General features: G+C 39.5%; 1 protein-coding gene across 1 annotated transcript in view; it reads right to left on the bottom strand.

The window, feature by feature from the left end:
• LOC149180863 (extradiol ring-cleavage dioxygenase-like) overlaps positions 1–23,040 on the bottom strand; it is an 86,607-nt gene extending 63,567 nt beyond the window's left edge. Inside the window, exon 1 of the mRNA XM_089416340.1 lies at positions 22,415–23,040. Within this exon, the coding sequence (XP_089272466.1) occupies positions 22,415–22,738 (324 nt within the window). The 5' untranslated portion in view covers positions 22,739–23,040. The remainder of the gene's footprint in view (positions 1–22,414) is intronic.
• Between the last annotated feature and the right edge of the window lie 383 nt (positions 23,041–23,423).

Here is a 23,423-nt window from a genome sequence, read left to right as displayed (position 1 = left end):
AACCTAGAAACTCACAACAATTAAAAACCTGTAATACACATTTAACACACATAGAAGTAATATTTTCCATTTTATTTTATTTTGGATTCACAACATTCATATCTGTCTCGCGAATAAAAAAGAAATAAAAAATTATAATCTTGTTATAATTAGAAAATATTGTAGATATTTCACACCACATAGAGGACTCACTATTCTTCACATTGTAGTGCACGGAATAGTTTCAAGTAAATCATATGCATGATGCCAATTTCAATATTTTAACACCCATTCTGGACCAAATAAAATTGATTAAGATTGCTAGCCAAATTAATGTGCCCAGCAAACAGGTCCCTTATCTCAGCCTTCAAGGCTTAGGTACTCTCAGACCAGATATAAATACAATGAAATTTCGTTAAATTTGGTGTCGTTTCAGGATTTTCTGAGCGCATTGCATGTCTAGACATTGTTTTATGCTCGCATGGACTCTAGGCAATCTCAAAACACAGTTAGAATTAGAGGCAAAACTTTCGAGGTATAATATTTGCATAAATAGATAGGATGAAGACACTCGGTCTATAACATGACGCCAGAAATTAGACAAAATACATGATAACTAGCATGATTACAATGCAAATAGTGACTTTTAATATACTAAAAGCATACATATTTCTGTATATTCCACGCAAAATATTTATGTTAATTTTCCTTGAAAATCCTATAACTGCTATGATGAACAATCTGAAACTAAACATTCTTTCACCGAGACACAAATTTTCTTAACAATAGATAAGCAGCTAAATAATCATAGAAATACACAATCACATAATTCAACAACACAATTTTTCTAGGCAACCCAACAGGGAAAACCCTCTACTTGAATGAGAATCTTATTGATAGAATATTGAGCAATAGATCTCTTACAAGGAAATTTATCACACTGATAACTAACTTGTCCTCACTGCTACACTAGCTAGAAACACTCTACTACAACTTTGACCCAGCTCCTCCTTGTTTGCGAACTGCCTGGCCCTCTTTCCTTGCACAAGAGATTTCCTATTTCCTAGCGTAAATTTGGCTGCAAGAAGATCTCTCTATCATTGCATATTGGACCCTCCAAAATACGCTCTACCAACAAGGCTCTCACACACAAATTGGTGCAAACTCTCACAATCTAACGGTTGTGTCTTGTCACAGACCTTTGTGAGTAAAACAACTAATTACAATTGTGCCTTTCGACCATAGTTTTAAAAACCGAAACCGGTGACCAGACCAGTCCACCTAATAAACCAAGTTGCAAACCAGAACTCAAACCGGGACTAGTCAGATCTCAATGAACTGGTTTTTAAAAAAATACATTAAATAATTAATTTTTAATGAAAAACGATTTTTAAGATTTAAAATCATGATTCCAAACCAACAGAGACAAAACATGCAAAGTTTGTTCATCTATATACCATGTAAAGGTGAATACATCAAAATGGCACCAAGTGCAATACATATCATCAACAAAATACATAAGCAATGAGGCTCTAAATGGCCTATAAAGTCCAAAAACAATGCTACAAGCTATGAGGCCATTGGCCTACTACAATACTACAAGTCTACACATGATCAATCATCAAATTCATCACCACTACTAGACACGGCATCATCATCAGGGGCTACATAGACATCATCTGATTCAGAGTCTGAGGATGCCTCAGCCTCATCTGCAACCTGAGTAGCACTGCCACCAATAACAATAGAAGTGGACCTAATGGAAGCACGAGTTCGTCGAGCTGCACAACTAGTGCATTCCATTGGTTGTTTGCCTTTGCTCAATGCAGCTACTAATCCTGGTTCTGATGGCGCTACCAAATCTGCTTCATCCCCTGCTAATGCCATGTCAATATCAAAATCAGCATCAAACTCAAGATCTTGAGTCTCCTCCACCCATTCTGATGTTGGATCAATATCGTCCAACACAATGGAATCTAGATCAGGTGTTTTGTTCATCATTTGGTTTCGCTTTAGTCAAAGGTTGTATTGCACGAAGACAAGATCATTTAACCATTTTTGTTCCAAACCGTTTCTCTTCTTCGCCTGTATGCGCTCAAAAACAAACCAATTGCACTCACAACCTGAAGCACTGCAAGTTTAGCTGAGAACTCTAATTGCAAACTTTTGCAATTGAGGACATTGGCCGCCAAATGACTCCCACCAATGTGCTGCAAAGAAAAAGACATTAATTAGTAACTTAGTTCATTTCATTACTTATTTATAAATTACAAGTATTTACAGATAATTTGAATTGTAAATTTGTAAACAATTTAACTTGAAAAGAAAAACAAATTGGAATTGCCTACCTGGTTAATCCACATCTCTTGCCATCTTTGCCGAGTTTTTTCCGAAGGTACCAACTGCCATACCGAAAAGAGTAAGCTGTTTATGTATTTCCAACTGGTCTACATGGATAGGGACCATGCGCTCCAAGCAATCAATCAATCCAACTCTGACCTCCTCATCCTGCAGATCTCCTGGACGAGCTTTATAATGATACTTTGGGTTCAAAAAATACCCAGTTGCATGTATAGGACGATGGAGTTGATTGTTCCATCTGTTATCAATGATCTCCCATATACGACCATATTTAGCTAACCTATCCTTGTAAGCTTCCCATATCTGCTCCTTTGCCTGATCCATAGCCTCATAAATGTAACCCATGGCCAATTCTTCCCCATCCACCATCCTTAGCACCTTAACAAGGGGCTCGGTAATTTTCACAAACTTTGCAAACCTTTTCCAAAAATAATTGTCAAAAACTTTCTTTTTGGTGTCTTTGCCATCTTGTCTACGAGCCCACCGAGATTCAGTCCAATCATCAAAAGAAAACATTTTCTTCAAATTTTTCTATTGAGAATTGAGACATTGCAATGTGAGGAAGTGGGTTGCAAATCTCATAAGTGCAGGCCTAACAAGCTCTTTGCCCCCAGTGTTTTTCCACATTAGGCTCAATACCCATGAGTGGTTGTAAATGTGTTTTGTAATGTACTTGGCATGCTCTACAATGATTTTTACCCACTCCACTTTGCCTATGTCCTCAAGCATGAGGTCTATGCAATGTGCGGCACATGGAGTCCAAAATATGGTCTTACATTTGGACTCAAGCATATTTCCAGCAAGAACATAGTTTGAGGCATTATATGTGATGACCTGCACCACATTTTTCTCCCCCACTTCCTGAATAATCTCATCCAAAAGTTCAAATAGAAGGGTTGCATCATTCATCTTATCAGATGCGTCAACTGATCTCAAAAACATGGTTCCTTGAGGGCAAGAAACAAGGAAATTAATGATAGTAAGATTCTTTCCATCAATCCATCCATCTGAAATGACGAAACAACCTGTTTTGAGCCATGACTCTCTATACTCAGCCAAATACTCATCAATGGAAGAAATCTCTTTTTGCAAAAGAGCTCCCCTCAAGTCATGCATACTAGGGCCTTTGAAGCCCTTTCCTGCAGCTATAACAGAGTCCCACATAGCTTGGTAATAAGGTGAGCGAGCAACATTAAATGGGATATCTGCATCATACCACCATCTAGCAATGTATTGATAAGAAGTTTCTTTGCATTGTTTTTTCCAATGTTGATCCAAAGTGGGTTGACGACTTGGTTGGGAGGAAGTGGGATTAGCAGAGGCAATGGTGGCAGAGGATGAGAAATAACTCTGGATGTTTGTTCTCTTTGTTCCTTTAGATTGTTGGCCAAGAGCAAGAGGAACATAGTGAAAGGGGTCATTGGTGGAAGGGATAGAAAAGGAGTCTTGAATCTCATAATCATCATACCGACTCTCTTTCATGGCTTCTAATAATGCCCTCTTCCTTGAAATTTCATCTTGGATGGCCTTCTCCCTAGCCTTATTCTCCACAAACTTTTCAAACTAGGAAAGGTATTCTACCCTAACAGGACATTTGGTGCTTCACATGGCTTTACTTGGCCTCGTATCTCAGCCAAGTGTTGTTTCAATCTGAGAATACCCCCACCTCCAATAGGTTTATTGCAAAATTTGCATATCATTTTTCCGTCAATCACATCACAATGATCCCATGCATTGTCCTTGGATTTTGGAGCCATGTCAACTTGAAATAATTAAAATTTGCAAAGATATCTGCCATTTAAAAAAAAAAATGCAGCTAAGAAAAATGGAAATCCAAAGATAAATTTAGGGATAAAAATGCACATTGTAGCCTACAAATTTTGATAGCATAGAACTAGAGATTTGATATCATAAAACACATAGAAAAAATTAATACACTGACAGCAGTGAAATGAGGAATTTTTCAAGTGAAAATCCTTACCTGGAAATGCAAACTAGCTTCCTTAGCCTCCTCTTGAAGATGCCAACTCTACTGACAGCTCCAAACTATCTCCAAAATAGCTCCAACTCCAACTCCAAGCCTCCAATATAACCACTCCAGGAAAAACTCAACACTCTCCAAGCTCCCAATCAAACTCACAAAAACTCCAAATGAGATGTGTGATACAAATGAGAGGGGTAAGCTCCTTTTAAAGGCTTGGAGAGCATGTTTTTGGAGGGAAACAACCCTTATTTTCCCTCCAAAACACCTTGAAACCTTACTAAACCACGCTGTGTGGGTCCGTCGTAACCTTGGCAATGAACCGGTCGATTCCGTCCTAAATCAATCAATTAGGTGGTTTAATCATAAACCAGTTGGTTACGTCCTAAACCGGCCAGTTAGAGCCGGTTTTTCTGAAATTTGAACGAAATGGACCCATGAACCAGGTTTTTTGGCCAGTTTAATCGATTTTCGGTTCAAGCCGGCTGGTTTTTAAAACACTGCTTTCGACCTCCTTATAAGCAATTCGCATAGGCTAAATCTGGAAAGCTATATTTTTGGAACTAAAACTAGTGATTGATGATTTGACTGGATCTAACTGACTCATGCAACTCATCCATCCTCAATTTAGAACTTGAGACTCACTCGCTTGTCTTTTTCCAAAGATAACTCGCACTAGAAGACAACAAACTGAGCCTTCCACTTCTGCATATCAATCAAAATGCTTCATGAATTGTCGTAACTTAATAGGAATTCACCCTGATTTTTAGGAATCTGTCCTAAATTTCAGGAACTCGTCCCAACTTTTAAGACCTGTGCATGTTAAGGAAAACTACTTCTTGGTCTCTTTGACTAAGGCACAAGTCAAAGAAGGACCTTTCTCTCTACTATTTTCAACACTCCCTCTTAGCGAGGAAGGTGCTTAGGGAAGAACCTCGTCCACCTGGATCTGTCTCCAACACTACCATGTTCCCTGTTGCTCTAATTGCTCCCTCTAAACTAGAAGACTTCCCTACTTTCTTCTACGAAACCTGATCTGAAGACTTGTTCTTACCCAGCATGCTCTACGAGTCCATCACTTCAGTCATAAGTGCCATGTACCTTGTGTACCTTTGTGGTTGCTTCCTCTAGCTTGAAGCGATACTGGAAGAATCAACTCTCTTCTGATCTCCCTTACTCAAATCCTCTGCCCACTTGGCTCAGACTCTCCCTATTTTGGGAGTCTTTCACTGAGTGGCTACCTCGACTCGCCCTAGGCTATGCTCCTCATCATCCTGTTGGTCGGCTCAACTGCCAATTAGCTTAGACTCAAACTAAGATACTGGTTGAGGCTCCATCTTGAGAGCTCTACCCTGCCCTCGCTCAACCACCACATCTCTACTTTGAGCTATCCCTACCTTGTTGCTCAAGGATGCATCTGTCTCTACCTGCAACTTGTAGAGATTCTTCACCCTCACACCTATCTGCTTCTTACACACAAAAGCTAAGTGTTGGAGGCACACCTTACCTCTATTGAAGATGATATCATATCCCTTGTCCTCAAGGGTAGCTACTGAAACAAGATTCTACCTCAATCCTGAAACATAGAAAACATCTTTGAGATGAAGAGGATTACCTGACTCCCTCTAAAAACTAACAACACCAACTCCTCTAGCTGCATACACGCCATCATCTCCTAGCTCAATTTAAAAATGCATGTCCTTCTCTTTCAGGTGGCTGAAATACTTCTTGTTCCCAGTCACGTGGAAGGATGCTCCTTGAACACACATGGCAGATACTTTGCCTCCTCTTTTGCTAATCACTGCAACTTCTGCTACTTCAGAATGCTTGCATTTTCAATCGTCAAATCTGCCACTATCAATCTCTCTTGGCTCCTTCAAGATCATCAACTCTTAGGGACTTCCAAGTTGCCCACTAACAATGTCCTCTGATGCTCCAAATGATCACGTTCTTAGGGTCTTTGTCACACTGCCCTCTTATCAGTGAGATGCCTCCCTGCATTCACTAAACTAGGGCTTCACCAAACTACCTCTTGTTGTCTCTTGGTTGCTCCAAGAATGACAATCCTAGGGCTTGCAACCCTGCCCTTTCACTGTGACACATCAGCTGCTTTGTCACTCTTCTCAGGCCTCCAAAACTACCCACTAAAGCTGCGTTATTCCCCTCATACAAACCATCATCTCCTACTCTGATACCATGTTAATTTTCCTTCAAAATCCTGCAACTACTATGATGAACAATCTGAAACTAAACATTCTTTCACCAAGACATGGAATTTCTTAACAATAGATAAGCAGCGGAATAATCACAGAAATACACAATCACATAAGTCAACAACACAATTTTTTTAGGGAACCCAACTGGGAAAACCCTCTGCTTGATTGAGAATCTTATTGATAGAATATTGAGTAATAGATCTCTTACAAGGCAATTTATCACACTGATAACTAACTCGTTCTCACTACTACGCTAGCTAGAAACACCCTACAACAACTTTGACCCAACTCCTCCTTGCATGCGGTCTGTCTGGCCCTCTTTCCTTGCACAAGAGATCTCCTATTTCCTAGCACAAATCTCACTGCAAGAAGGTCTCTCTATCCCGCGTATTGGACCCTCCAAATACCCTCTACCAATAAGGTCTCACACAAACTGGTGCAAACTCTCAAAATCTAATGAGTTGTGTCTTGTCACAGTCCTTTGTGATCAAAACAACTGATTACAATTGTGCCTTTCGACCGCCTTATAAGCAATTCGCATTGGCTAAATCTGGCAAGTTATATTTTTGGAACTCAAACTAGTGATTGATGAGTTAAGTGTTGGAAATAATACTGAGAGGGGGGGTGAATCAGTATTATTAAATTCTTTTCAATATATCTTCCTTATTTATATTTTGAATAATTCTTCAAATATTGATCATTACTTTGTATGCCAGTATCATAAAATAATGAGCATGAACAAGAAAGACCGATAGTCACACCAAAGAACACCAGATATAAGGTGGAAACCCAATGTGGGTAAAAACCACCTGCTGCAATATGTCTCTATCTTCTTTCAATTAGAAACTCCTTTTACAATGATTTTGTACTGGTGCAGTCCTTTACTAGTACGCAGGCTACAACCTGTAGAGAGCTACAACTCTCTCTTGTTTTCCAGTCTCTCCTGGAAGGGAGCTACAACCCCCTACTTCTTTTCTTTCAAGGACCACTTTTCATAAATTTTCAAACTGGATCCAAGAATATCAAATAATCATCAAGTACATGCAAATTACCCAAACTCCTTATACAATCAACCAAGAATCACCCAACTTCTCAGAATGTTGTAAACAGAAAGATAGTACCAGAAATATAAACCCAGAACTCTGTAGCAATAGATAAAAGATAACCAACAAAAGTTTTAAGATAGATCCGCAGTTTTTCCTTATCTGGACTGCGTGACTCCGCACCCCGCCTTCTGTTTCCCTGCGTATCCACGCAGAGCGACTTCTGCTTCACTGCGTATCACCGTAAATCTCCTACTGCCTTTCTGCGTACATTTACTGTGCCAACGCACCTGTTCCTTCTATCGCGCCGCGTACTTCTATGTACCTCCGCAGGCTTTCCTTCTATCGCGCCGCGTACCTCTGATCTTGTTCCGCACTTCTTCTTCTGTCTCTCTGCGTGCGTCCGCGTTGTGCCCTTCTGTTACGCCGCGTACCTCTACTGTATCTACGCACTGCGATCCCCCGCACTGTGCCTTTCTGTTAACCGCGTACCACCGCACTGGACCTTTCACCGAGCTGCGGTCCTCCGCACCTGAACCGTGAAATACCTGCGGACCTTTGATTTGAACTGAATTAATAAACCTCCGAAGAGCCACTGACAGTCAGATGCCCAGATCTGATCATGCGCCCGAGAGATCACACTTCATAGATTCACTTTTAACTTCACTTTTATATAGATCAAGCCTTTTTAAACCGATAAACCAATATTTCAGATCTTAAGATATTCAATTTGCAAAGATACCATAGCCAAGTGATCTCCTTCCCTATTTATAGTCAAGTCCTTATTCACACCATGGGACAAAACCATCAATAACCAATACAAGGGATCCAAACCGGGGCTAAATTAGATCTTATACCACGGGCCAAAACCATAGGATCAAGAACGGCGGGCCGAATACCACGGGCCAAACATAAGAAACCCCACGTGAGCGCGCTTCTCTGCCTTGAAGTGAGTGAATTGGGGGACCGCACCTTCTGAACGGGTAACCTGCGGGTATGACCGCATTTCCTGCACGGCGTGCCTGCGGGTCTGCACCTTTTGAACCATTCACCTGCGAACCTCTTAATTTCCAACATTTTGAAAGCCTGAACAGAACATTTCCACTAGAGTGAGTTGCCATCAAGTACAACACCTGTAACATAGAGCCATACCAGAATCATAATGCCAACAATCTCCCCCTTTGGACTTGATGGCAATCTCAAGATCCTCAACGACATTCTCCCCCTTTGACATCAAGGGCAAAGGGTTATGCTCCCCCTAAGAACATGCTCCCCCTGACTATAAGCCAGATCTGTAAAGAAGAACCATAATCCACCAAACACCATAAATGACCATGAAAGAGATAGAGACATATTGCAGCAATATTCAGACCAGCATCCATGATCTCCTTCTGCACTTCCTCCATAATGCCAACAATGCATTATATGCTCCATTCAATCTTCGACCAATCTGCAACCCAGCACATGTACGCATATACCCCAGATGAACCTTGCGTACAACCAACCATCAGAAGAGATTCAACAACAAGATGATGCATCAACAACCCCCAGCTTTTGCCTGAGGTATTCAAAGGTCTCCCTAGGCAATGGTTTGGTGAGTATATCAGCAACCTGTTCCTTAGAAGGAACATATTCCAACTTGACCTTTTGTTCAAGCACTTGTTCCCGGAGAAAATGATACTTGATCGGTATGTGCTTGGTCTTTGAATGCATGACTGGGTTCTTTGAAATGCTGATTGCACTTGTATTATCACATAAGATGGAGATAGGTGGTGTATAAGTGATTTGAAAATCCTGCAAGGTCTGCATCATCCAAAGGAGTTGAGTGCAGCAAGATGCAGCAGCAACATATTCCGCTTCAGCTGTAGACAAGGCAATCGAACTCTGTTTCTTGCTGAACCAAGATACTAATCTAGAACCCATAAAGAATGCACCACCACTTGTGCTCTTCATGTCATCCACGCTTCCGGCCCAATCTGCATCTGTATAAGCATGAAGTGTGAGATCTGTATCTCTAGGATACCATAAGCCATAATTTTGAGTCCCTTGAAGATATTTGAAGATTCTCTTCACTGCCTGAAGATGAGTTTCCTTTGGATTTGCCTGAAATCTTCCAACTATTCCCACTGCATGCATGATGTCTAGTCGGGTACCTGTCCAATAAAGTAGACTTCCAATCATAGATCTGTAGGTTGGTTGATGTACTGCTGTTGATTCATCATTTGCACTGAGGCTACATCTTGTGACCATGGGTGTACATACTGGTTTTGCATCTTCCATGCCATATTTCTTCAAAATCTGCTTGAGATACTTGGTTTGCGACAAGAAGATCCCTCCTTCCTTTTGTTGGATTTGCAAGCCAAGAAAATATGTCAATTCTCCAAGCAAGGACATTTCGAATTTTTTCTGCATCACCAAGGCAAAGCTTTGACTCATAGATTCTTCATTGCTGCCAAAGATAATGTCATCTACATACACAACAAGTATTAGCAATTTGTCATTTTCAACTTTTATATAAAGATTGCTATCTGCTGATCCTTTTGAAAAACCTTGTTGATGAAGATATTTGTCCAAACGATAGTACCAAGCCCTTGGAGCTTGTTTAAGACCATAGAGAGCCTTTTTCAGTCTGCATACAAGATTTGGATCATTTCCAAGAATGAAACCATCTGGCTGCTCAATGTATACTTCTTCTTCTAAGTCTCCATTCAGAAAGGCTGATTTCACGTCCATTTGAAATACTTTTAACTTTTGAAAGCTTGAGAGAGCAAGGCCCATTCGGATGGCCTCAAGTCTTGCAACAGGAGCAAAAGTTTCTTCAAAATCTATTCCTTCTTGCTGCGCATACCCTTTACAAACAAGTCTGGCCTTGTTTCTAATTACTTCCCCATTTTCATTCAACTTATTTTTGAAGACCCATTTTGTCCCTATAACATTCTTATCCTTTGGTCTAGGAACCAACTCCCACGTGTTGTTCTTTTCAATCTGCTCAAGTTCTTCATCCATTGCTTTGACCCAACATTCATCTTTGCATGCTTCTTTCACATTTTGTGGTTCAATGGAAGAGAGTAATGCCAAATAGCTTGAAGCTTCTGCAATTGTTCTTCTTGTTTGTACACCTACTTCTTTCTGCCCCAAAATCTGAGATTCTGGATGATTCTTCTGAACATACCTGGATGGAGTCTTTTCTTCTATCCTTATCTGTTCCTCTGGTGCTTCTTGAGATTCTTCTTCTTCATCATTCTGTCTTTGAGGGTAGTCTTCATCTTCTTCGATATTTTCATGATTTACTTGCCTAGGAATGTATCCCTTTTCATCAACCACTACATCAATGCTGTCAACAATTCTTCCAAGTCTTTTATTGTAGCACTTATATGCTTTGCTGTGTGGAGAATAACCAAGAAGAATTCCTTCATCTGCTCTAGGTTCAAGTTTGCCAAGTTGCTCATCAGTATTCTTAATATAACATTTGCTCCCAAAGATTTTGAAGTGCTTTACCGAACGAGTCTCACCATACCAGAGCTCATGAGGAGTTTGAGTGCTTGTTCACTCGGACATTTGTTTTGTTGAGAATAACAACTGCAGCATATGCAGCTTCACCCCAGAAAGTTGCGGGAGTTCCAGACTCATCAAGCATAGCACGAGCCATTTGTTGGACTGTTCTGTTCATCCTTTCCACCACTCCATTTTCCTGAGGAGTTCTAGCTGTAGAGAATTCTCTTCTTATCCCATGTTCTTCACAGAAATCGAAAAATTCATTTGATGTAAACTCCCCACCTCTGTCGGACCTGAGGCACTTAATTTTGTAACCTGATTCATTTTCAACCAAGGCTTTGAAGGATTTGAATTTTTCGAATGCTTCGTCTTTGTGCTTCATAAGTCCTAACCAAACAAACCTGGAGAAATCATCAATGAATAATATCAAGTATTCTTCTCCTCGAGGTGTCATTTTCCTAAATGGACCACATACATCTGTATGGACTAGCTCAAGAGGCATGCTAGCTGATCCTTCCTTCTCTGGAAAGTTAGTTCTGGTTTGCTTTCCAAACTGACAAGATTTACATATGGTGTTGTCTGGAATTTTGATATCTGGAAGACCACGAACAGCCTGATATTTGCATGCTTTCCTTATTTGTGAAAAGCTTAGATGCCCCAACCTCCGGTGCCATAACCAATGTTCATCATCCTTGCTCAAATAGCATTGTTGTTGTCCTTCTTCAAATATGTATAGATTATTTGGAGTTCTTCTACCCTTGATCACTGTTTCACCTGTATTAAGATCACGAACACGACATCCATTTGATCTAAATATTACCTCGGTTCCTTGATCACACATCTGGCTGACACTCAGAAGGATTATGCTTCAATCCATCAACATACAAAACATTTCCAGCTTTGACCTTTTCCTTTAACTGAGTCGTCCCTTTTGCTTTTATAGCTGCAGGAGTATCATTTCCAAAAGAAACTTTCTTTCCCTTTTCTAAAGCAGAATATGATTCAAGTTTTTCTTTATCACCTGTCATATGCTTCGAACATCCACTGTCGATGTACCATAGATTTTCCTGTCCCTCTGCATAAAATGCTATCCCACATCTTTCTGTTTGTGGTTCCTTTATTCTCCATGTTCTGGTGCTTGAGGCTTGTTCCTTTGTCTGCTGAAATCTGCTCCTGCATTCAGAATCTTCATGACCAAAGTTATTGCAAATAGAACATTCAACTTCATTTTCAAGAGCCAAAAAGTTGTTATAGGTCCTTTTTGTAATCCCGGTCATACTTCTTTGTTTTTGAGCTTCTCTAGTCATGATTGTTTTATATGCAACACATTGAGCTGCTTTGTGACCAAAGTTATGGCAAGAGAAACATTGCCCATTGAAGAAACTTCTGCGATTATCAAATCTACCAGCCAAATGATTGTAATTTCTATTGTCATCCATTCTTGAAGCAAATTGAGAAGATTTTACCTGTGGCTGGTTGTAGCTTTTGTTCACCCTTAAGACAGATTGCCCCTGGTTTACCTGATAGTCTTTGTTCATTCTTGATGTAATTCGTCCCTGCTTTACCTGGTGATCTCCATTGTGCTTTTGCTCATTTCTTCTTGCTGCATCAAGATAACTCTTTGAGGTGGATGCTTGAGATGTTTCTCCATTATACCCCAGACCTGTCTTGTTTAGCGGAGAACGTTGTACATTGATGATCTCATCCAGAGTTTCAGATCCTTTGACAAACTTAAGATTAATAGCCTTTGTTTTCTCAATTTCTTTTCTAAGGCCAACAATTTCACCTTCTAACTTTTCAAGATATTTTTCTTTTTCATCAATTTGAAATTGTAGAGTATCAATGATCATATTCTTTTCTTCTATACATGTCTTGAGTCTAGAAATCTCTTCATAAAAACTATCCACATCTATAGCATCCATGTAATCATCATCTTCAAATGCCATTAAAAGTTTATAGTCATTACCTCGTTCATCTTCATCACTATTTGATAGACCATCACTGTCTTCATGAGTGTAGTAGCTTTTCTTATTTGCATTCTGTTTCTTGTTCCATCTAGCAGGTTCCTTTCCTTTGTCAATCTTATCCTTATGAGGACATTTCGCAGCATAATGACCTACTCTTCCACAAGCAAAACATTTAAAAGGTAACTTACCTCTGAACCTTCCAGTACCCCGTTGAAGATTTCTGACAAAATTTGAGTCTTCTTCTTCTGGCACGCGACTTGATTCATAGTAGTCTCCTTTGCCTGAAGCCTTAAAAGCAGCTTCTCTCCTGTCTGATGGTCCTCCTTTTCTCATTTCATAAGCAGTTAGAATTATGTGTAGTTGAGACATAGTAAGAGTTCATAGATTTTCCTTTTCTTCTATGGCAGACACTTGAGATTCAAACTTGGGGGACAATGATCTTAGAACTTTTTCAACCACAATAGCCTCTTTTATTTCTTCACCCAAGTTTTTCATGCAATTAACAATCTCGTCTACCCGAAGGAAATAGTTAGCCACACTTTCATCATTATACATTCTGAGATTCTCATACTGAATCCTGAGGGTTTGAAGTTTAGCACGCTTTACCTGTTCATCTCCTTCGTAGCTCAAGACAATCTTGTCCCATATTTCTTTTGCGGATTTATATTGCATAACCTTCACGAATTCTGTTTGAGATAAGCATCCCAGCAGAGTATTGACTGCTTTAGCATTTGTTTCATATTTCTTCTTCTCGGCCGGACCTGTAGGAGTAGATGAAGGAAAAGTGTAGCCTGTATCTATGATATCCCAAACTTCTGTACCAAGAGATTGAAGATAGGCAGTAACTCTTACCTTCCAATAATTGAAGTTTGTCCCATCAAAAATTGGTGGCCTGATTGATGCTTCCCTCTCGTAGTTGCTCATGATGAATGATCTTCCTTCAAGCGGTCAAGCTTCTCTGAAGGACCTGCTCTGATACCAATTGTTGGAAATAATACTGAGGGGGGGGTGAATCAGTATTATTAAATTCTTTTCAATATATCTTCCTTATTTATATTTTGAATAATTCTTCAAATATTGATCATTACTTTGTATGTCAGTATCATAAAATAATGAGCATGAACAAGAAAAACAGATAGTCACACCAAAGAACACCAGATATAAGGTGGAAACCCAATGTGGGTGAAAACCACCTGCTGCAATATGTCTCTATCTTCTTTCAATTAGAAACTCCTTTTACAATGATTTTGTACTGGTGCAGTCATTTACCAGTACACAGGCTACAACCTGCAGAGAGCTACAACTCTCTCTTGTTTTCCAGTCTCTCCTAGAAGGGAGCTGCAACCCCCTACTTCTTTTCTTTCAAGGACCACTTTTCATAAATTTTCAAACTGGACCCAAGAATATCAAATAATCATCAAGTACATGCAAATTACCCAAACTCCTTATACAATCAACCAAGAATCACCCAACTTCTCAGAATGTTGTAAACAGAAAGATAGTACCAGAAATATAAACCCAGAACTCTGTAGCAATAGATGAAAGATAACCAACAAAAGTTTTAAGATAGATCCGCAGTTTTTCCTTATCTGGACTGCGTGACTCCGCACCCCGCCTTCTGTTTCCCTGCGTATCCACGCAGAGCGACTTCTGCTTCACTGCGTATCACCGCAAATCACCTACTGCCTTTCTGCGTACATTTACTGTGCCAACGCACCTGTTCCTTCTATCGCGCCGCGTACTTCTATGTACCTCCGCAGGCTTTCCTTCTATCGCGCCGCGTACCTCTGATCTTGTTCCGCACTTCTTCTTCTGTCTCTCTGCGTGCGTCCGCGCTGTGCCCTTCTGTTACGCCACGTACCTCTACTGTATCTACGCACTGCGTCTTCGATCGCACTGCGATCCCCCGCACTGTGCCTTTCTGTTAACCGCGTACCACCGCACTGGACCTTTCACCGAGCTGCGGTCCTCCGCACCTAAACCGTGAAATACCTGCGGACCTTTGATTTGAACCGAATTAACAAACCTCCAAAGAGCCACTGACAGTCAGATGCCCAGATCTGATCATGCGCCCGATAGATCACACTTCATAGATTCACTTTTAACTTCACTTTTATATAGATCAAGCCTTTTTAAACCGATAAACCAATATTTCAAATCTTAAGATATTCAATTTGCAAAGATACCATAGCCAAGTGATCTCCTTCCCTATTTATAGTCAAGTCCTTATTCACACCATGGGACAAAACCATCAATAACCAATACAAGGGATCCAAACTGGGGCTAAATTAGATCCTATAACACGGGCCAAAACCATAGGATCAAGAACGGCGGGCCGAATACCACGGGCCAAACATAAGAAACCCCACGTGAGCGCGCTTCTCTGCCTTGAAGTGAGTGAATTGGGGGACCGCACCTTCTGAACGGGTAACCTGCGGGTATGACCGCATTTCCTGCACGGCGTGCCTGCGGGTCCGCACCTTTTGAACCATTCACCTGCGAACCTCTTAATTTCCAACATTTTGAGAGCCTAAACAGAACATTTCCACTAGAGTGAGTTGCCATCAAGTACAACACCTGTAACATAGAGCCATACCAGAATCATAATGCCAACATTAAGTGGGTCTAACTGACTCATGCAACTCGTCCATCCTCAATTTAAAACTTGAGACTCACTTGCTTGTCTTTTTCCAAAGATAACTTGCACTAGAAGACCTTCCACTTTTGCATATCAGTCAAACCGCTTCATGAACTGTCCTAACTTATCGGAATTCACCCTAATTTTTAGGAATTTGTCCTAAATTTTAGGAACACATCCTAACTTTTAGGAACTTGTGCATGCTAAGGAAAGTTGCTTCTCGGTCTCTTTGACTAAGGAACAATCAAAGAAGGACCTTTCTCGCTACTATTTTCAACAATTTAGATAGTATTGTCAGATCAACTTATTTAGCTCATATTGATGCAATTTGAACTATAAATCTAGGGTTAGAAAAAGTGTCATATAAGACTCTTATGATTCAAATTTACTATTTATATCGTAAGAGCGTACATTTTTTACAATTTATTAAGTTATTAGACTCAAAATCATAGATCTTATCGAATTTAGTTAAAAAGGAAAAAACAAAATTACTGAAGAAGTGTTGAAGAAGTGTTGGCTCATTCTAAGGTTCTAGGGCGTTCAGTTTCCAAATTAAAATTGCTTGATTTCTACTCTGTAAATCTAGGGTTGGAAAAAATGTGATATAAAGTTTTTTATGATATAGATAGTAATTTTGTAAACAAAATTACAGTACAGAGATACTAAAAGATAAACAACTTTTGTTTTAAACATTTTTGTCCTGTTTTGAATTGAATTTATTTCTATGCTACGATATTTGTCAAAATAATGGCTCGAGAAATATTACTCACAAATTTATGAACAGCACTGAATAACAACCTGCAGCACGTTTCCTTCGATCAAAGCTATCCTCCGTATCTAGTAAAAATTAGAAATGTATATATAATCATATTTTTATCTCAACGATATAAGAACATAGGGTTTCAAAGTACGTTACGTTGAAAATTACAATATGATCTCTAAGTCTTTCTTTAATATGTCCTATAAACAATTTTGTAAACCTCGAAATGGATCTATTAAATTTGATGGAACCATTAAATGGAATTTGGTGCTTGAATGTTTTAAATTGGCAATTGGTTCCAGTAAGTGTTTGCATGGTTTGATATAAATGTCTCCTCATTGGGACATAGAACGGGCGACGGAGAGGGTTGTACCGATGGCAAGCAAGGGATTCGATCCCTCGCCTTTCATCCGCAAGGTAAATCTGAGGCACAGGTTTCGATTCTTCACGCAATGGGGTCAGATCTCGATGGTTCGTGGGTCGGATCCGGCGCTGGGAGCGTGGGAAAAGAAGCAAAGAATGCAAACGAAGTCTTGTATGCAGGCAGCGGAGTTTCTTGGTCGGCATACAACCCTCATCAAGCCACACGACCAGCAAATCTGCCTTGATGAAGGCTCCGTTGAAATATACGAACTTTGGCAGGATAAAGAAGATGAAAAGGCCCCGAACGCGCGGATCAATGGCATGAGGGGAAGAATAGAAGGAACCTGGGTCGCGGCAGGGTTGGGGATTGCAGTTTTTCATAATGATTCGGTTGTTGCACTCAAAGAAGGGGGACTGCATGTTGCAGATCTGCTCCCTCTCACAATGGATTGGCACAAATACTGCAGATCAGGGTTGGATCCATCCGATCTGACCAGTATTCGAGAACACCCAAAACCTAGGCAGCAGATCGGTGGCAATTTGCATAGACCGAGCAGAAGGGATGCAGATCTTGACATGCAAATGGAAGATCGACCCAATAAGAGGTTAGATCTGGAAGACTGCCTACAGCCAGAGCACATGGCAATTAGCAGCGACACCGGCTTAGGCAGATCAGGAACTCAGTCAAAACCTAGACTTCAGGTAACAACAACTCGTTTTCAGATTTTTATTAAAACTCCTGAGGGGAAATCCTATATAGTATGGGTACATGCAGGAAGCACTATCATGCAGCTGAAACAGCAAATTTGGGCACTGACAGGATATCCTGTTCAGATCCAACATTTGGTCAGTGGTAGGTGGTCTCTCCAGGACAGTAGAACTTTGGAAAGCTACGAGATTAGTCCAGAAAAAACCATTGTTTTAAACCTCAGGCTGAGAGGAGGGGCTATGCCTCAGGGACAGCCAAGCTTCTCAGGAGGAGACAAGGGGAAAAAGACAGCATCTGAGCATCAACCCAAGGGAGGGTTATCCTACAAAAACATTCTTCAAGGTAACAGAGATTCAGGGTCCTCTCCAGATCAAGGCGGATACATACCTAGGCCATACATAGTAGATCAGCTAGGGCAAACTCCAACCCTTAACCTTGATTCTACAGGGCTTGATGATTTCGTTAAGTCTTATGAAACGCAGGCCCTAATCTGTCGCTTCAACAGTTTTTGGCCAAAACCATCGGATCTATTTCACTGGATTTTCACCAGTTGGACCATGGAATGTGATATACATTTATGCTCCAAGGGGTTTTTCATAGTTAGATTTGCATCCAGGGCAGTCAGAGACACAATCATCAGTACTGGACCTTGGTTCTGGGGAACGTCGGGGTTGTTCATGACTCCATGGTTTCCAGATTTCGATCCAAACAAAATGACTGTATCCAAAGTGACGATCTGGGTCCGTCTATACAACCTTCCCCTTCACTTCTGGAGTGAACGAGTTTTGGAAGGAATTGGGAACAGCATAGGGAAATACATCAAAACAGATCTGGAAAGGATTGATGAAAGTGTCTACACTTTTGCACGCATTTGTGTGGAAGTAGATCTAAGTAAAGGGCTGCTAGACAACATAAGGTTGATATACAAACAACAAAATTGGTTGCAAGCACTAGACTATGAAAATACAGCTTTCAGATGCAGGTTATGCAGGCAAACAGGACACCTGCAAAGCACATGTCCAGAAGCCAAGAAAGCAGAAAGGGAAGCAGAGGAAAGGATGGCAATTTTCGCCCCCTAACTCAGAAGACGAAGAATCAGAAGCAGAAGAGGAAGATACCCTCGCAAAGAATGCTGAGGTAGCCCAAGAAATGGAGACACAGAAGGAAACTACATCAGACAACAAGGTTTCACAACTTCATCCAAATCAAGCAGAGAAGGCAAACGAGAACCAAAGCATGGGAGGGATCAAACGGCACCACCACTCAGATACTTCAGATTCAGATAAGGAAGCAGGATCTCAAAAAGCAGAAACACAGTTAGTCATAGCTTCGATCGAGCCCGCCCAAGGAGAGTGGCGCAAGGTCGAAAAGAAAAAGGGAAGAAAAACGTAAAGTGTGAGTTTTTACTCACTACCGAATTCAGGTTTTCTTGCCTCCTCCATTTTTCTCTTCTCTCCCTTTCTTTTTCTTCATCTGCACGTTAGCTTTGTAACGTTGCGTGGGGTGCGAAAGCACTCGAGCCCAATGGGCGTCTTATGGAAATGCTTCAAGCATCTGCTAGTGTAACTTTTCATTTTTTAAATAAAAAGTTACCGATTTTTCCACTGGAGAAAAAAAATAAAAAAAAATAAAAAAAAAAGTGTTTGCATGGTTTATCAACAAAACTTCATATCTAACCCTAAATTGATCTAAAGCGAGCAAAAATAAATCATCGAAGGTTTTCAAAGGTTTGTACTTCAATTTGTTTGGTTGTGTGTAGTATTGGGGTCTTGCAACTGCTTCCACTTATTCATGTCAGGGGAAATCCAATAATTGAGTTATCGAAAGATTCATTGTATGGTTTATATTTATCTATAAATTTATTTTTGATGTTGAAGTCAACATTAAATTGTGTTATTCGAATTTAGTGTGATCTATGTTTTTTATTTGTGAGAAATTTTTCAGTGACAATCACATCAGAGCTCATTTGTCGAAGCGTTTCAAACCATCCAATGTGGTTCATCATCAGGACAAGATGGAGAATCAGATTAAATAGAAAGAGCGTGATGAAGAGAGTTCATTCCAAGAGTGGGGATGTATTATTTTTATTTTTTTAGTTAGTTATAATAGAGCTGACATTAAAAAATGTTGACATATAATCTTTCTTACATTATGCCTAATACCCATTGCTTACACATCCCCATACTAAATTGTAGAGCACTTTTTGGCACAATAATAATAGACTAAGTTAACACAAAAGATTAAATTTACAAAAAAAGATTTTCCTTCTCGAGAGGGCCACCAGTTTCCCCAACTCTCTACCTTATCTTTTAATTTGTTCAGCATTCCTTGCTAATCTTTTACTCAGAGTACATTCAAATACGAGGATATTTTAAGAGGGTGTGGAGCAATGAAATTAATGAACCTCAAAAAAATCATCTTAGGGCATTGTTTATTACATGAGTTAAACTTTAAAGCATAAGCATAGGCTTAGTACTTCTTATTAATTTCCCACCCGAAAGCATGAAGAACTTTTAGAAAGTTCTGACAGCAGAGCACATGCTTTCCCGTAAGCAGAGTTTCATGATTCATTTATTAATTGAGCATGGGCAGTAGCATATTTGAGGTAAGACGGCAGACTCGGCACCCGTTGGAATTTGATATTTTCCCTTTTTTTGTATTTATTCTGGAAAGTTAAAAATCTCTTACCAAGACCTCTGACAACAAGGCGTAAAGGCTGGGCAACAAAGGGCAGCCTTGTCTAAGTGCGGGGAGGTTTTGAAGAAACTGGTTTGGAAATTATTAATCAAAAACAATAAAATTGTAGAAGAATATCAGCCTTCAAGTAATCAACCATTTTTAACCCAAAAAAAATAATACCAAACTTTTTACAAATTTTCAGAATAAAATTTTATCAATTTTTATTTTCTTAATGTTTAAAGGATTCCGTAATTAGGTTGGGCTTGTACTTACATAAGACAGGGTCAATTGAGCATGGACAGTAGCATATTAGAGGTAAGACGGCAGACTCGGCATCCGTTGGAATTTGATATTTTCCCTTTTCTTGGTATTTATTTTGGAAAGTTAAAAATCTCTTACCAAGACCTCTGACAACAAGGCGTAAAGGCTGCGCAACAAAGGGCAGCCTTGTCTAAGTGCGGGGAGGTTTTGAAGAAACTGGTTTGGAAATTATTAATCAAAACCAATAAAATTGTAGAAGAATATCAGCCTTCCAGTAATCAACCATTTTTAACCCAAAAAAAATAAAATAAATAAATACCAAACTTTTTACGAATTTTCAGAATAAAATTTTATCAATTTTTATTTTTAATATTTAAAAAATTCTTTAATTAGGTTGGGCTCGTACTTACATAACACAGGGTCACTATCAATCACTATCATTATAATCTCTAAATAAACCCATATATACTTCACCCTATAAATCAAAAAAAAATTAAACCTCAATCCCCACACTTCACAAAAACAATACCATTACCATGGCCATCACCAATCCAGCTGCCCCTGGAAAAAGTCATATCTTTACTTCAACATAAGCCTTGAATGGGGACATGTCTCCATCCAAGGCTTATCTTTACTTTAACATAAGCCTTGGATGGCCATGTCTTAATCGATGAGCATGCTTGGGTTCTTTCCTTCTTGCTAGATAAAATACTGGGGTCTATGATGCATTTAATCAAAGAAATAGGAAAACCAGTCTAAGCCAGATTAACCATTAATCAAGGAGTTAATACGAAAACCAATCTAGGCCAGATTAATCAAGGAGTTAATACGAAAAGCAATCTAGATCAGGTTGACGAAGAGTTTTATCGGGAAATCAATCTAGATTAGATTGATCAAGGGGTTGGGTGGCCGAAATATGAAGTTGGACACACAAGCTACTCAACAGTATGCAATAAAGATGAATATTAACTGCTGTTCCAATGCCCCGTTGATACGAGTATGCCATCTAAATATGAAATAGCAGAAATCAACTTTCTTGAGCAACTGCCGAACACCAAAGGGAAAAAATTGCAACTGCTAAACAAACACAAAGACTAAACAATCAAGCAAAATAGCAAAGAAGAAAAAAATAGCAATTGCCAAATACAAAAGACTAAACTCGCAAATTAGCGAAAGAAAACGAAAAAGAATTAACAAATTATCAGGTCCTGTAGTTGCCAATTATAATAAGTTATTCATCTTTCTATATGTAGGTACGTATGACCACCAAAACATTTGGACATTAAACCAGATTAACTTGGTCAAATAAATGAAATAAACCAATAAGTAGAAACAACCAAATCCATCATATGTATATATATTTCAATGAAAACTTTGTATGTAAAGTTCTAAGCACTTCTTCATATTTCATAAATGGTACTCAGCTCAAACCTCTTAGCATTAATTACAGCCCTTGCCTAGTAAGAACATCAAATGAGGTAGACAACAAAGACAACTAGTCTGATATGTCTTGCAGGAAGCTCAAAGCACTTAATCAGTGGAATGGGCTATCTATATATATCTCGAAGGGTCAGCTCAAGTGTTCCACTCGCCATGCTGAAGCTAAAATGAACAAGGAGGTCATGGAATCGAATCAACCTGGATCCCTTGGGTTAGGGGCTTACATATATATAGGCAGTATTACTCTGGATAGCATTCAGAGACATGCCTAAACAGTTTCCCAGTGAAAATGTTCTTTGGGTTATCATCTTGTAGCCATAGTAAGACGTCAATCAACCTATTTCATGAAACACCATAAAGTTTCTCAGATACGGCAAACCAGACCCTAAAGAGGCTTATTCATTTCCATTCTTATGGAATTTTGATGTTTTGAAAACATCCTTGCCATACAAGCAGCCAAGCCCTTGAACACAGCTCTTGAAAGTCTAATTTGATTCATATTGAAAGAGCAAAAGAACTTACCTGATACATCTCTCGAGGGAAGCCATAGAAATCATAAATTACGCTGTTTTTGTTGACAACATTGACACAAGGCACTGAGGTATCCCAATGAGCAGAGATGACCAATATCGCCTTGGGCTTCTCTGCTAGTATTTTGCTCCAACCCAGTAAGAAATGCCTTGCGGGAAGGTCCTCTATGGCCAATGTTGGGGATCCATGGGAAATGAAGTAGGTGTCCATGCTGCGCATCTTTGTTTTCTCGATTTGAAAAAAGATTGAACAGAACAAGAAAGTCCAAATCACCCAAATATAACATTTTTGATTGTTAGAGGTTAGGCGGATCATATCTGTGTACAGTTGGAAGATGAATGAATCCGGATTACGCTCTTTCGAAGGCAATCCATTTTGACCAAATTCGGTGTGGCTTCATTCCTTGACGGGCAAGAGATGCCCTAAAGAAGGTTTCAGGGTGGACAGGCATGTTCAAGTTGAAGGCGGAGAAGAGCACGTTTGTCACCATTTGCGCAACCAACCCCAAAAACTGGCGCGAAATGTGCAATTCAGCAACGATTCAATGCCATAAGTTATGATTATGATGTATGATCTAACTATGGTTAGCAATGATGTATGATCTTCCGTCGTAGTGCAAGATTGAGGTGACGATAACGATCTCCTTTTTGCACCTGAAAATTTTAGTGTGGAAGAATCCTGATTTCCTTAAGTTTCTTTTTAATTTTTTTTTAAAGAAACATGAAAATTTTAGTGTTGAAGAATCCTGATTTCCTTAAGTTTCTTTTTAAACTTATTTTTTTTTAAAGAAACAATGAGCTTATTAGTCTCCTCAAACAATAAAGCCTTCCGTTTGTTGATGGATAATTACTTGTTCTATTTGTTCATGGATAATTATTTGTTTAGCATTTGTTTATTGATTATTATTTGTTTAAAGCCCTCCATTTGTTGATGGATAATTATTTGTTCTATTTGTTCATGCATAATTATTTGTTTAGTATTTGTTTATTGATTATTATTT

Source organism: Pinus tabuliformis, chromosome 3_2 (genome assembly GCF_031772625.1).
Source record: "Pinus tabuliformis cultivar Carrire ecotype Pingquan chromosome 3_2, CPIR1, whole genome shotgun sequence".
NCBI lineage: Eukaryota > Viridiplantae > Streptophyta > Pinopsida > Pinales > Pinaceae > Pinus > Pinus tabuliformis.
Note: the sequence above shows the minus strand (reverse complement) of the source record. Positions and strands in the feature narration are given on the sequence as shown.